Consider the following 19,040-nt stretch of genomic DNA (forward strand, 5'->3'; position numbering starts at 1 on the left):
GACCCGGATTTGTCTTGGTACTTTTATATCGCTTGATAATTAACTAATAATTAATAAGTGGTCAAGTCATAAAAAGTTAAAGTAAAAAAAGAAAGAAAGAAAAAGAAAAAAGAATCACACACATTGTTTCAGGTAACTAGTTGTTGCATTTAGGTGCTGTCGTAAAATTATTAAACAAGTTTACCAGTTTTGGCAAGTTTCTCTCGAACCACAGTTTGCAAAACTATATACTGCATAAACAAAAATTTAGTGGTATAGTGAAAGAAGAAAAATAAAAAGGAGTGAGATTCTCTCTTTGAATCAGAGTGACACAAATCTTCAAATATTTCGATTGATTCCAGATAAATTTGCTTATTTAAAGTTCTTCAGCATTGGACTATATTGTTGTTATTTAGACAACAAAATCACATTATTATTATTATTATTACTATTATTGTTGTTACTATTGTACATGTCTTTCACCGAAAGGTTGTCACGTAAATCATAAAAATGTCATGATTTTGTTGCATAATAAATTTAAAAAAAAAAAAAACACAGTTAAGTCAATACACCTCAGAAAATCTTCAAAAAATCACGACAAATTATCCAAAGCTAAAACAGAAAGAAAGAAAATAGAAGAGGTGGAGTGTCTCGGAACGATTCGAAGCAGGAGTCACGGTGCTGACCCGGAAGCGTTTCAGCGTTGCACAATGCAGTGTTACATGACCTAACGTGGGTTGCCGGAGAAGCGGGTTGTGTGATGCCCACTAGTCCGACATGTCTCCATCAGCAGGACGAGCTCTCAGTGGTTTCACCTCTAGGATCCTTGGCACAGGAATGCGGATTAAAAACGCGTCGGCTTCCGTAGGGTGAGTGAAAATCTGTGACCGGGGCTCAGCGCCTCCTCAATGACCCTCACACTTCTGAGGTTTAACCTGAAGGAAAAATATCAAGTATATATTGAATAAAATATGGGTTTTGTTACCAAAGTTCGAGCAAATTCTTGTTTTAATCGACTTTAATATTCGGATCAGTCTCTCTGCTTTGAATGAATCAAAGCGTTATGAATGATTCACGTTTCATTTGCGACAAAATGTAGAGAAATACATGTTTCCTCTGCTTTATTTCTTATTGCTCTACGTTTCTTGGCAGTCGAGCCTGTTTATTATCCCTTAAATTGTATCTCTGATGCTTAACCACTGCAACAAGAGCAGCTGGTTAGCATCTCAAAAGTTCAAATAATACCTAAACTTTGACCCCAAATCCCAGCGGAGTTGAAACTGGATGAAGTTGAAGCCATCTCTTCCCCAACTCCAACCTCACTTTGCCCATCTTTATAATCATACAGCCAGTCAGATGTTTAAAGCTTATCGGCAAAAGCAGAGGAGGTGGATCAGCAGAGCTAGCTAACAGTGATCCAGGACGTGTTTCTATGGAATATCGTCTCTCCTGCTCAGAAAATTAGCTGCTAGCATGTCATAATAACCATGAAACCCTCATAAATCTACAATCTTCAGTCAGAGGCTTTTTCAAATGCATTGCGAGACTGACTGCTACTGAAGATCCTTCCTGGCCAGAACATTATAAACCAGATTCTTGGATGACATAACTTTTCTGCCACAATTCTTCCTTCCACTCAACTTTCCATCATTATGTCTGGAAACAGTAGTCTGTTAACATTCCTCTGAGGTATTACTGAGATTTTGCAGCTTACACTCCGTCAGTAACTGTCAGGACCAGAACATGGCATCCTTTAAATAAAAACAGGAAATAAACACTAATGGAATCTTGGTTTTGTTTCCAGTTATAGTTGCTTTGATTCTTTAATGCATGTTTGAGAAATCCTTTAATCTCCATGGCAACCATTCAGCTATGGAAAACACCTGAGTGGACCCCCCCCTCCAGCGGTGCAGCTCCTCCCCCACTCAGCTCCTTCAGACTAGCCAGCAGCAATTAGCAAACACCTGTTGGAGTTTCAGAAAGAGCAGGAGTTTTTAAAGGGACAGAAACCCAATTTTAACCAACTGGTGCTAATGAGCAGCATTAGCATGTTGCTAACGAGATGCCTTCTCCCCCTGGACAGTTTGAGGTCGCTATCGCTGACCTCCCCGGCCCGGTCCAAACCGTCGTCAGATGACGAAGCGGTTAGCAGCGAACCCATCAAGTTCTCCACCAGCAAGGCCAGCCACCGGACCTGGAGGGTGGACCGGTCCCTGGGCAGCCAGCACGAGCGGCCCTGGTGGAAGGTGGTGCCCGTCAGCCTGACCATCATTGCCTTCCTGCTGTGGTGCGTCATGAGGCCGGAGACGGACGTCGACACCCAGCTGGAGAAGCAGCTGTATGAACGTTTACCGGGCCTGACATCGGACCAGGAGGAGGGCGGGAAGGAGTGATGTTTAGCTCTGGGTGGATATTTATTTGTTAAAATTATGTGGACTGATTTAGTTTAATGAACCCGTCCCTTTACTTTATGATGTATGTTGGGTCATGGATCGTCTTTTATTAACTTGAATTAAAATAATTGTTTCTGTTAGAAATGCAGCCTCTTTGCTTCAGCATTCAGATTAACGTTGGACAATATGACTGAAAAACGAATAACGTTTCATATCAGTCAATCTAGCCAATTATTGATTAGTTTAGATTTTAGATAAATGAAATATTTCCAAAGTGTTTGTGTGACCTAAACTGTTTAACCCAGTTCTCACTTCAAGTTTTTATTTTTTAGCAGTTTTGAGGCAAAGCGGAAAAACTTGAAACTGCTGCCAGTTACCCAGCAGATCGTTGCTAGTAAATAACTTTATTTACTAATATGTTGCATGTTTATCACTTTATTTATTTGGCCTCTTTAACACCTTCATGCTTATGAGTAAAATTAGTTTTCAGTGGAGTCTGGGAAGGAAATCTAATTATGCCAAACTCAAAAAGCTACGGAGCCCCTAAAGGGACATGGAGAGAAAAAAAAAGGAAAGAAATCCCGACTTATTATCTCGAGATCCCGACATCAGTACATAACGACCTAATCACAGTGATGGAGGACACCCACCCATGGGGTAGATACATAGATTTTTATTTCGAGCTTGGGCTTGAGTATAAACACATTAAATCAGCGCTTGACAGCAGACATGGATTTAGTATTAGTGAGAGACATCTGAAGAGAATTTTCAGAGCGCGGGGCGCAAGTCCTTTTCCGACTTGGCAGTTTTGGTAGAATTCATTAATAACCAGCTACAGTCCTCTGGACAGCTTCACGGTTACCGATGGATGTACGCTAAATTGCATGTGCATGATATCCTCCTCTGGGACATCTCTGGACCGCAGAAAATGATATAAGTCGTCCTCCATAATCAATGTAGACACACTCCCCCACGTTTACCGCATAAAAACATGCCTTTCCCCCAAAAAAAGTAACTCGCGATTTTTCAGAAATGTCGCGGGATCTCGAGATAATAAGTCGGGATAATAAGTCGGGATCTCGAGATAATAAGTCGGGATAATAAGTCGGGATCTCGAGATAATAAGTCGGGATCTCGAGATAATAAGTCGGGATTTCTTTCCTTTTTTTTCTCTCCATGTCCCCTTAGGGGCTCCGTAAAAAGCACAGAGGAAAATGTTAAAGTATAATTTTATATCTACAATTTGTACTAAAACTCAACTTTGTTGCAAAAAAACTTAGCCTTTAATTTAATAAACTTGGTTAAATATAGCAAACATTTTGAAAGAAATCCAGTTCTTATGACTGAATAAAATTTGTACGAGTTCAAAAGAATTTGCAAAATTTTTCTAAAGTTTTTCATCTATGATGAATAAGATCCCTTTATTACAAAAACAACTAAATTTGACATTTTATTTTCTTGTCCCTCCAGTTCCATTAAACTCTAATTCATGAAATGTCAGTCAACTGTTATCAGAACCGTCTCTGTTGTGAAATTTACACATGTCAGGATTTAATATAATTATAATAAACTTCAGCTAAAATTGGACTGGAAATAAAAATGCGGTCAAAGTGAGGTAGCAGAAAGTTTATTTACAGCACAAGAAAATCCCATCGCATGCAGACAGGATAGCAAAGGTTCAGACTAACACGTTAGCAAACATTGAGTGTTGAACAGACGTCGGTGGAGTACAAAAACTACAAATAAAAACCACACATGCTGTTAAATTTAAATTTACAAAACGTCGCCCCCCCGCCCAGTAAAAAGGTTTGACCGGCTCCTCTACGCGCGCTCGCCTCTGATTCGTCGGGCCAGCTGGATGTCTTTGGGCATGATGGTGACTCTCTTGGCGTGGATGGCGCACAGGTTGGTGTCCTCAAACAGGCCAACCAGGTAAGCCTCGCTGGCCTCCTGCGGAGGGAAACGGGCCGTTCAGCAACAAACAAACCCCGATTTATTAACGAGACAAGAATAAAATATCCGACCTGCAGTGCTCCGATAGCGGCGCTCTGGAAACGCAGGTCGGTCTTGAAGTCCTGAGCGATTTCCCTGACGAGGCGTTGGAACGGCAGCTTCCTGATGAGAAGCTCAGTGGACTTCTGGTACCGACGGATCTCACGCAGAGCAACGGTACCGGGCCTGGAAACACACACACTTCCTGATTAAAACCTTCGAATCAAAAGCAATATTTAAAGTTTGGACATGATAAACCCGGCTACACATAGTGAACAGTATGCCATTATGTAAATAATGATACATTTTACCCTAAAAGTATTACTTCTGTGAAACAGGAAGTAAAATCTTCTATGTCAATACAATAAAGTGATCTATCAGTACTCCTGTATTTGAAACACTGCAGGATGAATGATTGTTAAAAAAAAAAAAAAAAATTTAGTAAACTGATTATATATTGAAAAAAATGGATTAGGAGCTCATGAAGCTGTTCAGCAAAAATAAATTTATAGTTGTTAGGCATATCTTTAATCCAAAAACGTTTTTGATTTAATATGAAAAACAGCATCAATAAAATAAACATACACAAATTAAAAAGTTTGTTTTATTCTTTAAGCTTAGTGAATTTAATAACCAAACTTAAACTTACAGTAAAGGTGGATGCAAATTAATCATTTCAAATTTATCAAACATCTGATCGACAGCAAAAACACAAGTTTTTTTTATACAATTTGAGATAAATCCAGACACTGACAGGTTACTTTCATGTGTGGGTTTTATCTTGAAGACTTTATTTAAAAAAGGGAATCAAATAAACTGATTGGTGCTTCGCAGCAGCAGTTATATGCATAATTACAAAGGTGTAATTCAGAAAGTCAAAAAATTTTCAGAGAAGTTTTGATTGTATTTTCTAGAAAATTTCCTATATGAACTTAAACATATAAATGTAAACTTCCCATAAAAAACTTAAGATTAATCTCAAAATAAAAATCCTCTCTAGAAAAATTTGACTTTACAATTCAGAAGTTTTTTTTTCCCCAGCAAATATTCAACTTTTCAAACTCAAATTTCCTAGAGTTTGAGGCAAAAATAGACTCCTTCCGTCCATCTCCAATGACCCTAACGCGCCGCCGTACGTTACAGCCAATAGTATTTATCTGTATTCCAGTGCGGGACAAAGCGAGTGTACCTGTATCTGTGCGGTTTCTTGACACCGCCGGTAGAGGGCGCACTCTTCCTGGCTGCTTTGGTCGCCAGCTGCTTTCTGGGAGCTTTTCCTCCGGTGGATTTACGAGCGGTCTGCTTGGTACGAGCCATTTCTTACAAACTACACGTCGGAAATGTGGGAGAGAAGAAGACAAATGTTGATAAAACTTTACTTTAATTATCCTTATGTACAAATCGTCCGAATACAACTCAAGATAGGCGACATTAACGACACATTACGGTTGACCTCAGAGGGGAGGTGATAACATCTGGTCGCATACATTGGGGGGAAGGAGCTCTAGAATATAAACAATAAACGCTACTGAAGTAGTAATGTCTACAAGAAGCGGGAAAAATGGCGCCTAGTGTTTAAAAGACCACATTATGTGTATTCAGAGTTAAAGCCTCCTCAGTGGAGCCACCATTAAGCTACAGAAGACAAACACGTTTCTTTGCTCGCCTACAGTCCAGTTTAGAAGCTGGCAAAGACGGTTATAAAATGGCGCCAGCTTGCTACCAAAGAAGCTAGTAAGATATATGTAATATATAAACACCGATATAGATATATATAAACACCGCTAACACCAAAAACACTTAAGTATGGTATATCATTGAAAATTACAAATTCATATTTATAGAGTATTACACCACGTAGCGTGATTTAACAGGATTTTACTGGCACCACAATAGAGTTAACTGAGCATGGCGCGCGTTGGTTTATTGTTAACGGTTTCAACGTTTATCAACTGGCCGGAAGCCGCATTAAAGGTAACTTACATCACACAATCGATTAATGTTGATATTAAAAAGTGAAAAAAATTAAAAGAAAGGTAATTTAAAGGACTTACCGTTCTGGTTTGTTCTCACGTCGCTGCTGAAGTTCTTGCTCTCACGTCGTCCGTCTTCAATGCTGGTGGGGGGCGGCGAGACGCGGATTTTATAAGCTAACCGGAGCCGACGTCTAAGCCCCGCCCTTTGTTCAACGCGATTGGTCGAAACTGCCCTGATGACGAAACATGACCAATAAAGGAGCCAATGAGGATCCTCGTCTACTCCCATGAAACACAGAAGGTATGAATGGAGTCTTTCAAGCATCCGAAGAGGGATTTCTGATCAATTCAGGCAAATAAAACTATTTCCACTGCTATCTGTTGTTCGTACTTCATTCACAGGATTACGTTTTCTTTCGAGGGCTATATTGTTTTATTGCATAAAACTGGTTTATTGCATAAAACAATAAAGCGAAAAATAGCTTTCTTACAAACAATATTCCATTTTTATAACTGAAACATTAAACGTTTCTTAACAGGAAAAGTTAAAAAGCAGTATTTGTGTTCAGTCAGACTCTGGTTTTTGTGAAAGTGGTTGTAAAGAGGCGGAATGTTAACTCTAAACTCAGGACAGATCTTCCTCTGAATCCTTTGTGGTTGTTGAAACAGGAGGGAAATGGATGGAGAGTAGCCCGCCACTTTTTCAAATCCCCTCACTGTCACTGTCTTATCCGCACGGAGACCACTCCTTCCGCGTGTTTTTTTCTAAAAAAAAAACCCCAATATAATGTTAGACATTTGCTTAGATTAATCCAATGAAGCTATATCTTTGATCAGAACAGGACGATCATGTGAAATGTCACACAAAAACAGTTACTGAGGGATTATTTTTCTTTTCTAAATATGATTTTACTCCGTTGGTACAAAAATAACAGTTAAAGAGCATTGTGTGTTATTTTAACACAGATTAAAATAAGTAGATGGCGTGAAAGCTGGAAACGGAACTACTTGACTTTGGGGAAAGCGTGAAAGACGGGCATAATACAGAGTGACACTCGCAGTAAGTTTGTATGTAACATTTTTGAACATTTTGATGGGTTAATCAGTATAAATATCTGTATTAGAGTTTTAGTAAACATCTATTTCGCCGCTGGTGTTTGACACTCGTCGGTTTTGAGTGAAATAAAGCAGAAAGATAATTTAAAGCTGAAAACCAGCGAGGTTTGGAGGAGAGCATGACCGAGGAAACGCTGCTGTTCTTAGGTACGCATCATTCTGCTGCATTTATTTATATCCACACGTGTTCATTTATTTCACTTTCTGTCACTTTATAACCTCAAACTTCCATTTATTAATTTGGGATTTTACTTGACGAACTTAAGTCACCCCATATTTGTGTAATAAAAGTGAAAAGATAACAATGGTTTTGTTGATGATTTTTATTTTACAAATAAAAATCTGAAACGTTTGAAAGCATTTAGGTGCTGCATTTCTATCAAACGTGATGATGAGCATCAATAAATATCAGTTTTTAACTCTTTAATTCAGGTCTGGGCTTTGATTAGGCCACTCTAACCCATGATTCTGCTCTGATCTAAACCATCCCAGTTTTAAGCTCGTTTAGTAGTGAGGATTGTGTATTCAGTGTTATGTTAAGTACTTGTTCTTTTCCACATGAAGCCAAAATCGTTTCAGCCATATCGTCTAACATTTTCCCTCGACAGATATTCGAGATTCGAAGATTTCCCCGGCATCTGAAGCTGAGACCAGTGGGTCGCTCTGGACCTCCACCGATAATTCCTTCAGATTTAACTTCGTCACGGACACCGACACAGCCGCGCCGCCGCCACCGCCGCCGCAGGAGGAAGCGCCTGCAGCCGCATCACTGTCCTTCTCAGGGCAGAGCTCAGCTTTTGCTTTCAACTTTCAAATCCCTCCTGCAGAAGACATGGACACAACAGAGGCTGCAAAACCCGCCTCATTGCTAGGCAACCAACAGAAAGGGCCTTGTTGTCCACAGGGGGGCGCCACTGCATGTGAAGCGTCAGATCAGACCAAAACAAAGAAGAAGAAGAAGAAATCTGGGAAGAAGAAGCCATCTGACTCTGAGACTCAGCAGAAACCGACAGAAGAGAATCAGAAAGAGGAAGAGCTGGTCAGAAGTTTACATACACCCCCACGAGATTATATCCACTATGAGTTCAGAAGTATCAAAGATTTGCCGTCGCTTCCACTGATATGAAAAAAATGCTGATAGCAACACAAAGAGCTGGACAATAAATCAATAGCAATACGTATCGCGATACATATTGCAGATTAATATCAATAGATAAAACAACTGATGGAATTCTGAATGTTCAATATACAGAATATTCCAGGTTGGTGGAATCAACTAACTCACTCTATGGTTGCCTAGCAACAAGCTGCTGAGCAACTGGAGCAGTTTCCCCACTTTGCCTCATATCTGCTAAAAAATAAAAAACAAAATGGAGGGAAAACCGGATAAAACGGGAAAATTTGGAAGTATTTCAGATATTTAAAGCAAAAATAATAATCAGTAATTTTTGCCATCCACTGATGTAAAACGCTGATATAATGATAAGTTTTTCAGCCACATCGTTCAGCACTAATCTCACCGTTAGTGGAGGTTTAACCAAGGCTGAAATAATTAATTGTGATGAATCAATTATTAAAATTATTGTAAACTACTTTAGTAATCAATCATTAACTGGAGTTTACAAACTAGAAAAAAACAAACATTTGCCTAAAAAACACATTCAGAGCAGCAATGAAGAATCCAAAACTGTACAATCAGGAAATGGGCAAATAAATATTGTCTGTAAATATATTTACACAGAACTCTTAAAGTGTCAGTTAGGGTTAGGGTTATTTCTGACCAAAACATGCAACAGGAACTGTGAGGAATGATCCTCTTTTCTTCATGTCTAACTGTGGCTTTGTTTCAGAGCCCAGAAGAGCAGCTGAACAGGGAGCTGAACTGGTGCATCGAGCAGCTGGAGCTGGGAATAAAGTCCCAGAAGGGAACGCCAAAACAGAGTTAGTGTTATTATTTCACCTACACATCATGCAGAGTCACAGGGCGTCACATTTTCACCCCAGAAAGGTTTTCACCTGTTCTAGATGCAAATTAATTTACTCCATTTACTCCTTTAGTGGCAAAGTCAGGTGGAACAGCAAAGAGATGTTATATTTTAAACAAGAAGACAAACAAAATGACTGCAGGTGTGATGTAGGCATGAGCTTAACGAGAGATGAGAAGTGACAAAAACAGGAAACATGTTGCTCCAAATAAAAAGCTGCTAAACGACCGAAATGAGACAAAAAATGTCCCTGGAGAAACAGAATGACTGCAAAATAATAATAAACCTCCAACTGACACCAGAGGAAGCAGCAAAAATATTCAAAAAGAAACCAGTTTAAACTGTGGGGAAGACGGATTAAACACCCGTTTTCTCAGTTTGCCTCATAGGGGGCGATAGAGTGCTGAGTTCTAAACTGTCCACAGAAGAAGAAAAGAAAGTATGTTGCCCGCTAAATACCATGTTTGTGTAGCGCTTTAGCATCAGCTTCTGCTAAATACAATGTTAGTATATTGATTTAGCTCCTACTAAACACCATCTTGGTTTAGCGGTTTACCATTAGTTTACGCTAACTATCATGTTGGTGTAATGTTTTAGCATTAAGTTCTATTAAATACCATGTTGGTATAGCATTTAGCATTAGTTTACGCTAAATACCATGTTAGCATTAGCACCTTAGAATTAGTTTCTGCTAAATATCACGTTGTTGTAGCACTTTAGCATTAGCAGAACTAATGTTCATGATTAGTGCTTTAGGTTTGCATCTTTAGTCATATTGAGTTTCTAGATGTTTTCTTCCCCGTAGAGGAGGAGGCTTCCCGCGCCCTGAAGACGCTGCGCAGCTCCAAAGCTCCTCTGGTCAAGAAGCGGCAGCTGATGAGAGCCTTGACTGGGGATTACAGGAAGAAGATGGAGGAGGAGAAGAACAAGCAGTTCCAGCTCATTCAGAGCGGTGAGTGAACTGTTTCAGTGAATGCCGTTTGTTTCTGAAGCCATTTTGATCAACGCGTTCCTCTCGTCTCAATAGAAACCGCATCGGCTCAGGTCAAAGTGGTGTCGGATTCCCCGAAGAAGTTTGTTTTCCACCGCAGAGCTGAGGCAAATACCGGTCCAGGAGCCTCACAGGCCCAGCAGCAGCAGACCGAAACCGAACCGCGCGGCGCTGCGACTCAGGAAGAGACGCCGGCCTTCAGCTTCGTTCCATCCCAGGAGGAATTTCACTTCAATTTCTTCTGATGTTTCTGGGCTGAAAGAAAGATGGAGTTCCTCCATGAACTGAAATGAGCAACGCTTACTCAAAATACTCAAAAGAGAAGATTTGGTGTGGAAATGGTCCAAATCCAAAAGGCTTTCATTGGTCTGTTTGTTTACATCAATTTTAAATAAAATCTGATTTTCTTCACAATTTCAACATCGTGTCTTTAATTTTGTTGTATTTTTCGTACATTATTCTTTTATTTCGAGTACTGTATTATTACCACTTAGTTCTCGTTTTATCCCGATTGTTTATGTATCACAACTCTGTTTACTTGTAATCGCGACTTTCTTTTTGTATAATAGCTGCTCTGTTTATAATTGCGACTGCTTTCTTGTTATTGCAACTGTATTCTCTTGTAATTGGTAACGTCAAAAACATCATTTTTGGGCAATTCAATTTTGTTGTTTGATGGAAGGTTTTTTTAATATCAATTAAATAAAAATGCACAAAAAAGGATGAGACATGCAGAGGGGTGAAAACGTATTCCAGGTTATATTATTTTTACTTCAGGGTTCAATATTTAGGCTGATATACAGAAATAAGATGCAAGAGATAATATTCAGTAGATTTTTATTTGTTTGACAAAATGTTGAAAAGTTGAATTACTAGTATATATAATAATACTACATCCAATTTTTATAGTTCTTTTTCGGACACTCAAAGACACTTCACAAGAGAAGAATAAAATATACTATACACACACATACATATAATTTATGTGTATAACTTTTGTTTTATTTGTATTTTTTACCTCCCTAAAATGTGTTACTGTCCTGTCTACCCATCCATGTGAGCATTTTCCCATGTGAGCATTTTCCGGGGAGGCGCCACTGGCAGAATATATAAGATATCAGAGAGAAAAACAAGAAGTAATTTTCATTAGAAAAATGGCTTAATTAAGTTTAATTACTTCATTTAAATTTCGACCCCATTTTAAATGGGGCGTCTTTTTCAATTTATTCTAAGATCTTACCTTTTTAACCGCGTTCACACTCTAATTCAGAAGGTGGCGGTAATGCACACTCAAAGCTCTGCGTGCAATCCACGAAGAAGAAAAGAACCGGAAGGGGCGGTTTGTGTTTCTACACGAGCACAATTGAGTGTGGCAAAGAAAGGGAAAAGTTTTTTAAATTTGGAAAAGTTTGCTGTGTTGCTTAAAGAATTTTCTAGTTTGCTGTAAGTTTTAACCTTTGACCTTTAGACGCCGTTAAACGCCTGACTCCGGTGTCTCCAGGTTACGAAGCTTTACCGGGCGGAGATAACGGTTTTCTCCGCTAAGCTAGCCTCGCTAATAATATTCGATTTCTGGCACCGGACCGGTTCTGAGTCCAGAGTTCTGTCGTTTCAAGCCAGTTTGTTTGGTTTCAGGAGGGGAAATGTCCGAGTTAAGTGACGAGGCCAGCGAGTCGGAGCAGCTGGGGGCCAGCCTCTCCCTCTGGCTGGGAGACTCCCTGCTGCGCCCGGAGGAGCTGGACGTCCCGCTGGACCTGCACACCGCCTGCTCCATCGGCCAGTACGACGTGGTGGTGGAGTGCATCAAAAAGTGAGCATCTGCACCAACTAGCCCTTAAAACTATCTATCCACATTACAGGAATTACTGAAATTATCACAAGAAGCAACCAGAGCTGGGTAGTAATTTACTTGTGTAACTTCTTTGAAAAAAAATTACTTTTAAGAGTATTTTTCCTACGCTGTACTTTTTACTTTTACTTGAGTAATTTTATTATGACCTATCGCTACTACTAGTAAAATTTCTAGATTCTCTACCTACTGAATGAAAAATAGTGTTTTAATCAAAAATTCACCAGACACAGCGATATGAGAACAAAATCCAGAACAAAGTTGTGATAATATGATAAATAATAACGATACGATGATACGACAATAAAGTTGTAATAATAAAAGAACTGTTGAAATAATAAGAGAACAAGTAGTATGACACAAAAGTTGTAATACTACCAGAATAGTCGTAGTAATACAATATAATTGCAATAATAGGAGAACAGAGTGTAATATTACAAGAATAACCGAAAATAGGACAAAAATCGAATCGCGACCCTAAAAATCGAATAAACACCGAGATATTTTCATCTCTGTGACTCGTCGGCTTCCTCCTACGCTGAGTTCAGTGTCTGTGTCCAGGCGGGAGGTGGACCTGGACAGGAAGAACCTGGGCGGATGGACGCCGCTCATGTACGCCGCCTACATCGGCCATGACAACATCGCCAACCTGCTGCTGGAGGCCGGAGTGAACGTGAACGCCGCCACGCCGAAAGGCCTCACGCCTCTGATGCTAGCAGCTAGCTGCGGGAACGAAAGCATAGCCTACTTCCTGCTGCAGGTACAGCATCCGCCTGCTAAAAATAATAATAATTAATCCAGATTATATTCAGTTTAATTTAATTTATTTGTTAGGAACAACGCACATTAATTAACTTTTTAATGTTAATTTCCTTTTCACCCTATTTTCTTTATTTTTTCCATTTCTTCCTTTTTTCCTTCCTCTACCTGTTTCTTTTCTCTTTCCTTTTTCTGTAGCTTAAAGCAGTTGAAGTCTTTAGTAAAGCGTCTTTACGATGGTTCTGATTAACTGTAAAGAATCGGTCCAGTGTCTGACGGTGGTTCTGATTGTACCGGTCCAGTGTGTGATGGTTTGTCGTCTCTTCCTGTAGCAGGGGGCGGAGCTGGAGCTGAGGGACGCCAGAGGCTGGACGGCTCTGCTTCACTGCACCAGCACCGGCCACCAGCAGATGGTCAAGTTCCTGCTGGACAACAACGCCGACGCCAACGTCAGGTCGGTGTTCAGAACCAGAACCAGAGCGGATCTGACCCAGATGTTTCTAAACTGTTTTCCCCTCTTCTGGCAGGGAACCGGGGTCAGAGTTCACTCCTCTGATGGAGGCCACTGCGTCTGGACACGAAATCATTGTTCAATACCTTCTGGATCACGTGAGTGGCCATGATAACGCCCCCTGCTGGTGGCTGAAGGGATTTAGCTGCAGGAAACGCCCCCTGCTGGTGGCTGAAGGGATTTTTCTCCTTTTGCTTCAGAAAGTAAAAGTGGGCGATCGAAACGCCAAAGGAGAGACGGCGCGCGCCCTCGCCATGATGTATGGCTACACCAAGATCGTCGGCCTCATCGACTCTCGATCTCCAAGAATTAAACCAGGTTTTTGTTTATTTTTTAAAAACTAAAATCAGGGCTGGACAATACATCAATAACGACCTATTTCGCAATAGACACCTGATCAATATCAACAAATAATACGTTTGATAGAATATTCAGTTGAATCAACTAACTCTCTCATTCTCTGGTTGCCTAGCAACAACCTGCTGAGTTACTGGCAGGAACAGTTTCAAGTTTCCTCATCGTTCCTCATAACTACTAAAATATAAAAAACGACGTAGAGAGAAAACTGATGAACATGAAAAGTCACACCATCAGTTTGGTTGTATTTCAGATATTTAAAACAAAAAACTAATCAATAATTGTCTGTATCAACTGATACAAAACAAGTTTTTCAGCCATATCGTCCTGCTCTAATCATTTAGTTATTGGAGGTTTTAACCAGGGTTGAAACGGTTAATCGATTATTAAGATAATCGTCAACTAACTGTTAACTGGAGCGTACAGACTGTTCAAAATTGGAAAAATAAAAACATAAAAGTCATTTTTCTGCTGTTGTTAAACTCGTCAGGACACTTTGGAGACCTGAGCTCCTCGGAGGACTCGGACGGCTCGCCGCCCAGGACTCGGTCCGGCCGCAGCCGGGTCAAAGGCGTCAGCATCCACGACGGGCCGCAGGCCATCGCCAAGTTCAGAGTGGGAGGGAAGAGCAAACCGAGCGGTGGGTCACGTTAAATATGGCCGACGTATTCACACCCCTAACCTGAACTGATCACAGAAATTATACTGAAGTATTTGGTATAAAAAGCAACTCGCGTATTGAGTAACTGATCAAAACCTCAATTATTGAATATTTAAAAGCTACGTTATAAGATGAACCAAAATTAAAACAATGCATGTAAAAAATAACAGTTACAAAATAAACTCAGGCAAAAGAAACATTTTTTCTAATTCAGTTTCTTTCAAAATAAAATTTATGAAACAAACTGCAGGCGTGTTTCTGTCTGGTTGATTTCTAGTTAAAACATGTTTGTTCTCCGATCAGTGAAGATAAAACAGAACAGACATGCAGAAACATTTGTTCTCTTCATATTAAATGCAAAATGTTTATTTTTTTCAGTTTTCATCTTAATTACTGTTCAGTCTGTTGTTCTTTCAGCAAATGGTCTTTAGTACTAAAGTCAACAATTAATCTATTACTATATTAGCTCATGGTTATTGATCACAATTAATTGTTTTCAATTATTGATTAATGAGATTAATCCTTTATTTCAATATCATTAATCATGATTGATCATTTCAAGAATCAATAAATCAGAATTAATCTTGTTTACCAAGGTTCTTAATTAATCTGATTAATCTCAATTGGTTTTTTTTTCAAAATCAATGAATCATGATTAATTGTTCAGTAATTGATAATTCAGATTAATTAGCTATTTGAATAATTGTTAATCACCATTGTTTTCAATAATTGATTAATTGTGGTTAATTATTTATTTGATTATTCTGATTAATCAAAATTAATTGTTTATTTAAAGATCGATTAATCGTGATTAATCGTTTCAGCCCTAATCTCTGAAGATGTGATTTCTGTTTGTTTTCTTACTGGACTTCCTCCCGTCCTCCAGAACCGCCCGCTGCGCTGCCCGGCTTCACGCCGTACGGCGAGCAGAGTGAGAGCATCTGCTACCGGGACGTGACGTCACCGATCAACGAGCTGGACGGTCAGAGCCACAGCAGCAGAGGTCAGAGGTCAGACCCAGGAGGTAAGCCGGTGTTTGATCGGTGTTGGTGAAGAGCTGGATGTCTCTGCAGACGACAGCCCGTTCTTTGAGAGCGACATGCCCACCATGAGGAGCAGCAGCAGCAGCAGCGACGGCCTGCCTCACGCGGTCGGACTCAGCTGGGAAGGATCCGTGGAGAGCAACGAGGTGCGTTCGCCTCGCCACTCTGACTTACTCTGACTTCCTGTTAGCTGCTGAAGCTCATGTTCCTCCACCAGGACTCGGATCAGAGCCGGAGGAGCAGCTTCCGCCGGACAAATAAGAGTCACTCCAAAGGAAAGACGCGACACGCCAACAGTGACGCGGCTCTGTCCGGTGGGACGGGAAACGGCAGCAAACACGCACAGGGCGGGCCGCGGCCATCTTACTCCGGTCCGAAGGTCAGGCTGCTTCCGGGTTACGCTTCGATTTAGCGTTGGTTTGGTTTTTCACTTCCTGTTTCCCTGCAGGATCTGGCAGAGTTCCTGGAGCAAATCGGCTTCTCCAAATATCTCCCGCTACTGGAAGAACAGGACATCGACCTGCGGATATTTCTCACGCTGACGGAGAACGATCTGAAGGAAATCGGGATTACGTGAGAATTTCTTTTGCATTTCTACTACGGAGAACTAGGGCCAGGCTAAGAGATCTTTAGTTTCTAGAATAAAGTCATAATACGAGAACAAAGTCATGATACTATAAAAATAAATGTGTGATCATTTTTAGCTTTTTCAGCCAAAGCAATACAACAAAGCTGTAATACAAGAATAACATAGTACCTGACAGTCAAAATCACACGAGAATAAAGTCGTAATAATACAACAAACGACTTTATTCTGCTTATGCTGCATTTTATTCTGCTAATATTTTGACTTTATCTTGTAATAATAATTTTAGAAGTTCTTGGTGTGTCTGTCGTCCATTTAAACTCCAGTCTCTGCTTTGTGGCGGTTCTGAACGGCTCTGTGTTTTTCAGGCTGTTCGGTCCCAAACGGAAGATGACGTCGGCCATCGCGCGGTGGCACAGCAGCGCGCCGCTGCCCAGCGACGCCCTGGAGCAAGCGTACGCCGACCAGCTGGAAGCAGAGATGCAGGAAATGGCCATCCAGCTCCACAAGGTGACCGAAGCGGATCAGAGCTTTACACACATTAAATCACTTCTGGGCCTCTAGAGACGCTTTTTAACCATTTGGGTTTATAACGCTGCACCAAGCAGAAGCTTCTATATTTGAATGTGTGAAAAGAAAATCCAGAATCAGTGTTGGCCACGGCTAACTAATCCTAAAACATTCATCAGATTTTGTCCCTGTATGTTTCTTGTTTTAATTAAGTCATTGGGAGGAAATAGAGGAAATGGAACTGCTGCGCAGTCTTCCTGCACTTCAAAATAAAAGCAGTAATATAAAAGTAAATACTTGAATTCTAAAGTCAATAACAAAAAGTTAAATTCAGATGTTGAACTTCATTGAACTAAAAGTTTACAAAATAGGAAAGTAAATTAGTGCTTTAGGAATTATCCAGAAAAAAATATTTAGGGAAAGCTAACATCACTAAACATTTTCAAAATGAGCAAAAATGTTAATGTGCTGAATGAAAAATTAGCTTTGCTATTAGCAGAAGTTAGCCCACCACTACAGCCAAGTAAATTAGAGCTTTAGACTTGATCTGGAAATAGCACTAAACATTTTTCAAAATTAGCAAAAATACCAAAGCACTAAATAAAACAAGCTCTGCTATTAGTGGAAGTTTGCTCACCCAGTCCAGAATAAATCCAGATTGAAGTTGTGTAGTTATAGTTCCCATAAAACGAGCGGCTCTGGTTCTTGTCCGCCTGAACGCCGGCAGCGATGTGAGGAAATCGAGAGCCTGGAGAGCCAGGTGTCTCAGGAGAAGGAGCTGCGGACGGTGATGGAGGGCTGCCTGATGGAGGACAAAAAGGCCTGGAAGAAGGTCCAGTCTGAGCTGGTGGAGAACCACCGGCTGGCTCAGGACATGAGCGCCACGCTGACCAAGGCCAGGGCCTGCCGGGCCGAGCTGCTGGCCTGCTTCACGCCCGACCGGAGCAGCGGTTCCGACCCGGCAGGTACAGCAGTTCTAATGTTAAATCTCACATTTATTTTTAGCAAAACTTAGTGACTCTTTATTTTTTTCTTGTACTTGTAGAGAGGCTGAGATGTTCCAATATGGCGGAGCTCATGAAGCAGCTGGAGTCCTTTCAGGACAAAATGGGTACACCGAGTTCAGTGCTTCAGATTAAAATGGTGAAGATTTAACTCTGACGTTTGATGTGATTACAGCAGGGACGGTGGAAACCCTGCAGCAGAGCCTGAGGCGGCTGAGCGCCCCGGAGAAGGTCTCAGACAGCTGGGATCGCCCCTAACCTGCTTCATAAGGTCAGAACCGCAGTCAGTCCACGCAGTCAGTCCACGCAGCCTCACAAAGACTCAAAGGGAACTTATTATGCCAAATTCACACTTTGCATATTTTAGTACTTTCCTTTGGGTTTCCAAAAACAACCCAATCGCTTAAAAAAGTTTTTTAAGTTTCAAAACATCTTCATTGCGTTCTGTGATTTGAGGCTACCGCTAACTAGCTGCTAGCTGCTGCTAGTTAGCTCCTAGCATTCCTGCGTCTCTTCTGGCTGGATGACGTATTATCCTTTTTTTTTTTTTTGACGGATTATCGTTTTCATCTCAAATTAACTGAAACCAGCTTCTCTCCGCTGCTTTGTAAAGGGTTACTGTGAATATTTGACGGAGGGTGAGCCAACCACCCAGAACCGCCGCTGGAGGACAGTCACTGCGCCGCAGCGAGTGGAGCAGCACCAGCTGCCTCTGATTGGCTACCTGCTGCCCGCCTCTGATTGGCTGAAGGACCTGCGCTTGCCCAGTTGAGGGCGGGAGCAACTCAGCTGCTGCAGGGAAACGACAAACAGCCAGGAAGAGGTCATGACCCTCACCGCTTGTGCTGGTGTGTTGCGCTCAGCGTGCAAAGGCACAGAGAGGAAGAAAAGGAGGAAGAAATGATGGAAAATTAAATGTAATCTGTTTGTTCTAGTTTTAGTGAAAGTCCTGCTGATTTTGAATGAAATTATTCGTTTTCTTATACAGTGATCCCTCGTTTTTCGCGGGGTTCCGTTCCAAAAAGAACCAGTGATAAGCGAAACCCGCTAAGTAGGAACCTTTATTTTTTTAACAATTATTATGCAATGAAATACTCCATAATACATTTAAAACAAAGAACAAAACCTTTTTTACAGGGCATTTTTTTAACAAATAAAAGTACTGTATAAACGTTTATCCCTTTTCTTTTACAAATAACTACTATACTGAAAAATAATTATTTTAATCATCAATAAGAAGTGAAGGCTTCAAATTGCGGAGATCAGCGCCACCCCACCGCGACCCGAGTCATTGGATTAGAACGGAAAAAAATGATTATGAAAAAAAA

General features: G+C 40.7%; 4 protein-coding genes across 5 annotated transcripts; 3 read left to right on the forward strand and 1 right to left on the reverse strand.

The window, feature by feature from the left end:
- The first annotated feature begins 679 nt into the window (after positions 1 to 679).
- On the forward strand, positions 680 to 2,787 carry c10h16orf91 (chromosome 10 C16orf91 homolog). Its single transcript, XM_005803282.2, has 2 exons — positions 680 to 848; positions 2,063 to 2,787. Exons 1-2 carry the CDS (start codon positions 757 to 759, stop codon positions 2,370 to 2,372), a joined length of 402 nt encoding a protein of 133 aa, XP_005803339.1. The 5' UTR covers positions 680 to 756; the 3' UTR covers positions 2,373 to 2,787.
- Positions 2,788 to 3,983: 1,196 nt separating this feature from the next.
- On the reverse strand, positions 3,984 to 6,551 carry LOC102231172 (histone H3.3). Its single transcript, XM_005803242.3, has 4 exons — positions 6,419 to 6,551; positions 5,554 to 5,691; positions 4,397 to 4,550; positions 3,984 to 4,322 (listed from the first exon to the last, which is right to left on the reverse strand). The coding sequence occupies exons 2-4, from the start codon at positions 5,679 to 5,681 to the stop codon at positions 4,194 to 4,196; spliced, it is 411 nt and encodes a 136-aa protein (XP_005803299.1). The 5' UTR covers positions 5,682 to 5,691; positions 6,419 to 6,551; the 3' UTR covers positions 3,984 to 4,193.
- Positions 6,552 to 7,194: 643 nt separating this feature from the next.
- c10h8orf33 (chromosome 10 C8orf33 homolog) lies at positions 7,195 to 10,852 on the forward strand. The gene is made up of 5 exons (XM_005803283.3): positions 7,195 to 7,603; positions 8,065 to 8,495; positions 9,307 to 9,397; positions 10,247 to 10,393; positions 10,469 to 10,852. The coding sequence occupies exons 1-5, from the start codon at positions 7,576 to 7,578 to the stop codon at positions 10,675 to 10,677; spliced, it is 906 nt and encodes a 301-aa protein (XP_005803340.1). The 5' UTR covers positions 7,195 to 7,575; the 3' UTR covers positions 10,678 to 10,852.
- An 850-nt stretch (positions 10,853 to 11,702) lies between these two features.
- On the forward strand, positions 11,703 to 18,842 carry anks3 (ankyrin repeat and sterile alpha motif domain containing 3). Of its 2 annotated transcripts, XM_023340357.1 has the most exons (16): positions 11,703 to 11,875; positions 12,068 to 12,242; positions 12,843 to 13,041; positions 13,373 to 13,494; positions 13,568 to 13,649; positions 13,752 to 13,869; positions 14,399 to 14,548; positions 15,456 to 15,572; positions 15,643 to 15,758; positions 15,830 to 15,991; positions 16,061 to 16,185; positions 16,567 to 16,708; positions 17,436 to 17,673; positions 17,754 to 17,819; positions 17,888 to 17,983; positions 18,326 to 18,842. In XM_023340357.1, the coding sequence occupies exons 2-15, from the start codon at positions 12,076 to 12,078 to the stop codon at positions 17,968 to 17,970; spliced, it is 1,887 nt and encodes a 628-aa protein (XP_023196125.1). In that variant the 5' UTR covers positions 11,703 to 11,875; positions 12,068 to 12,075; the 3' UTR covers positions 17,971 to 17,983; positions 18,326 to 18,842. The 2 variants fall into 2 exon arrangements, with proteins under 2 accessions (XP_023196125.1, XP_023196126.1); XM_023340358.1 differs by lacking the exon at positions 11,703 to 11,875 and having other exon boundaries at positions 12,164 to 12,242; positions 12,830 to 13,041.
- The last annotated feature ends 198 nt before the right edge of the window (positions 18,843 to 19,040 follow it).

The sequence above is a fragment of the Xiphophorus maculatus genome, chromosome 10 (assembly GCF_002775205.1).
Source record: "Xiphophorus maculatus strain JP 163 A chromosome 10, X_maculatus-5.0-male, whole genome shotgun sequence".
Lineage (NCBI taxonomy): Eukaryota > Metazoa > Chordata > Actinopteri > Cyprinodontiformes > Poeciliidae > Xiphophorus > Xiphophorus maculatus.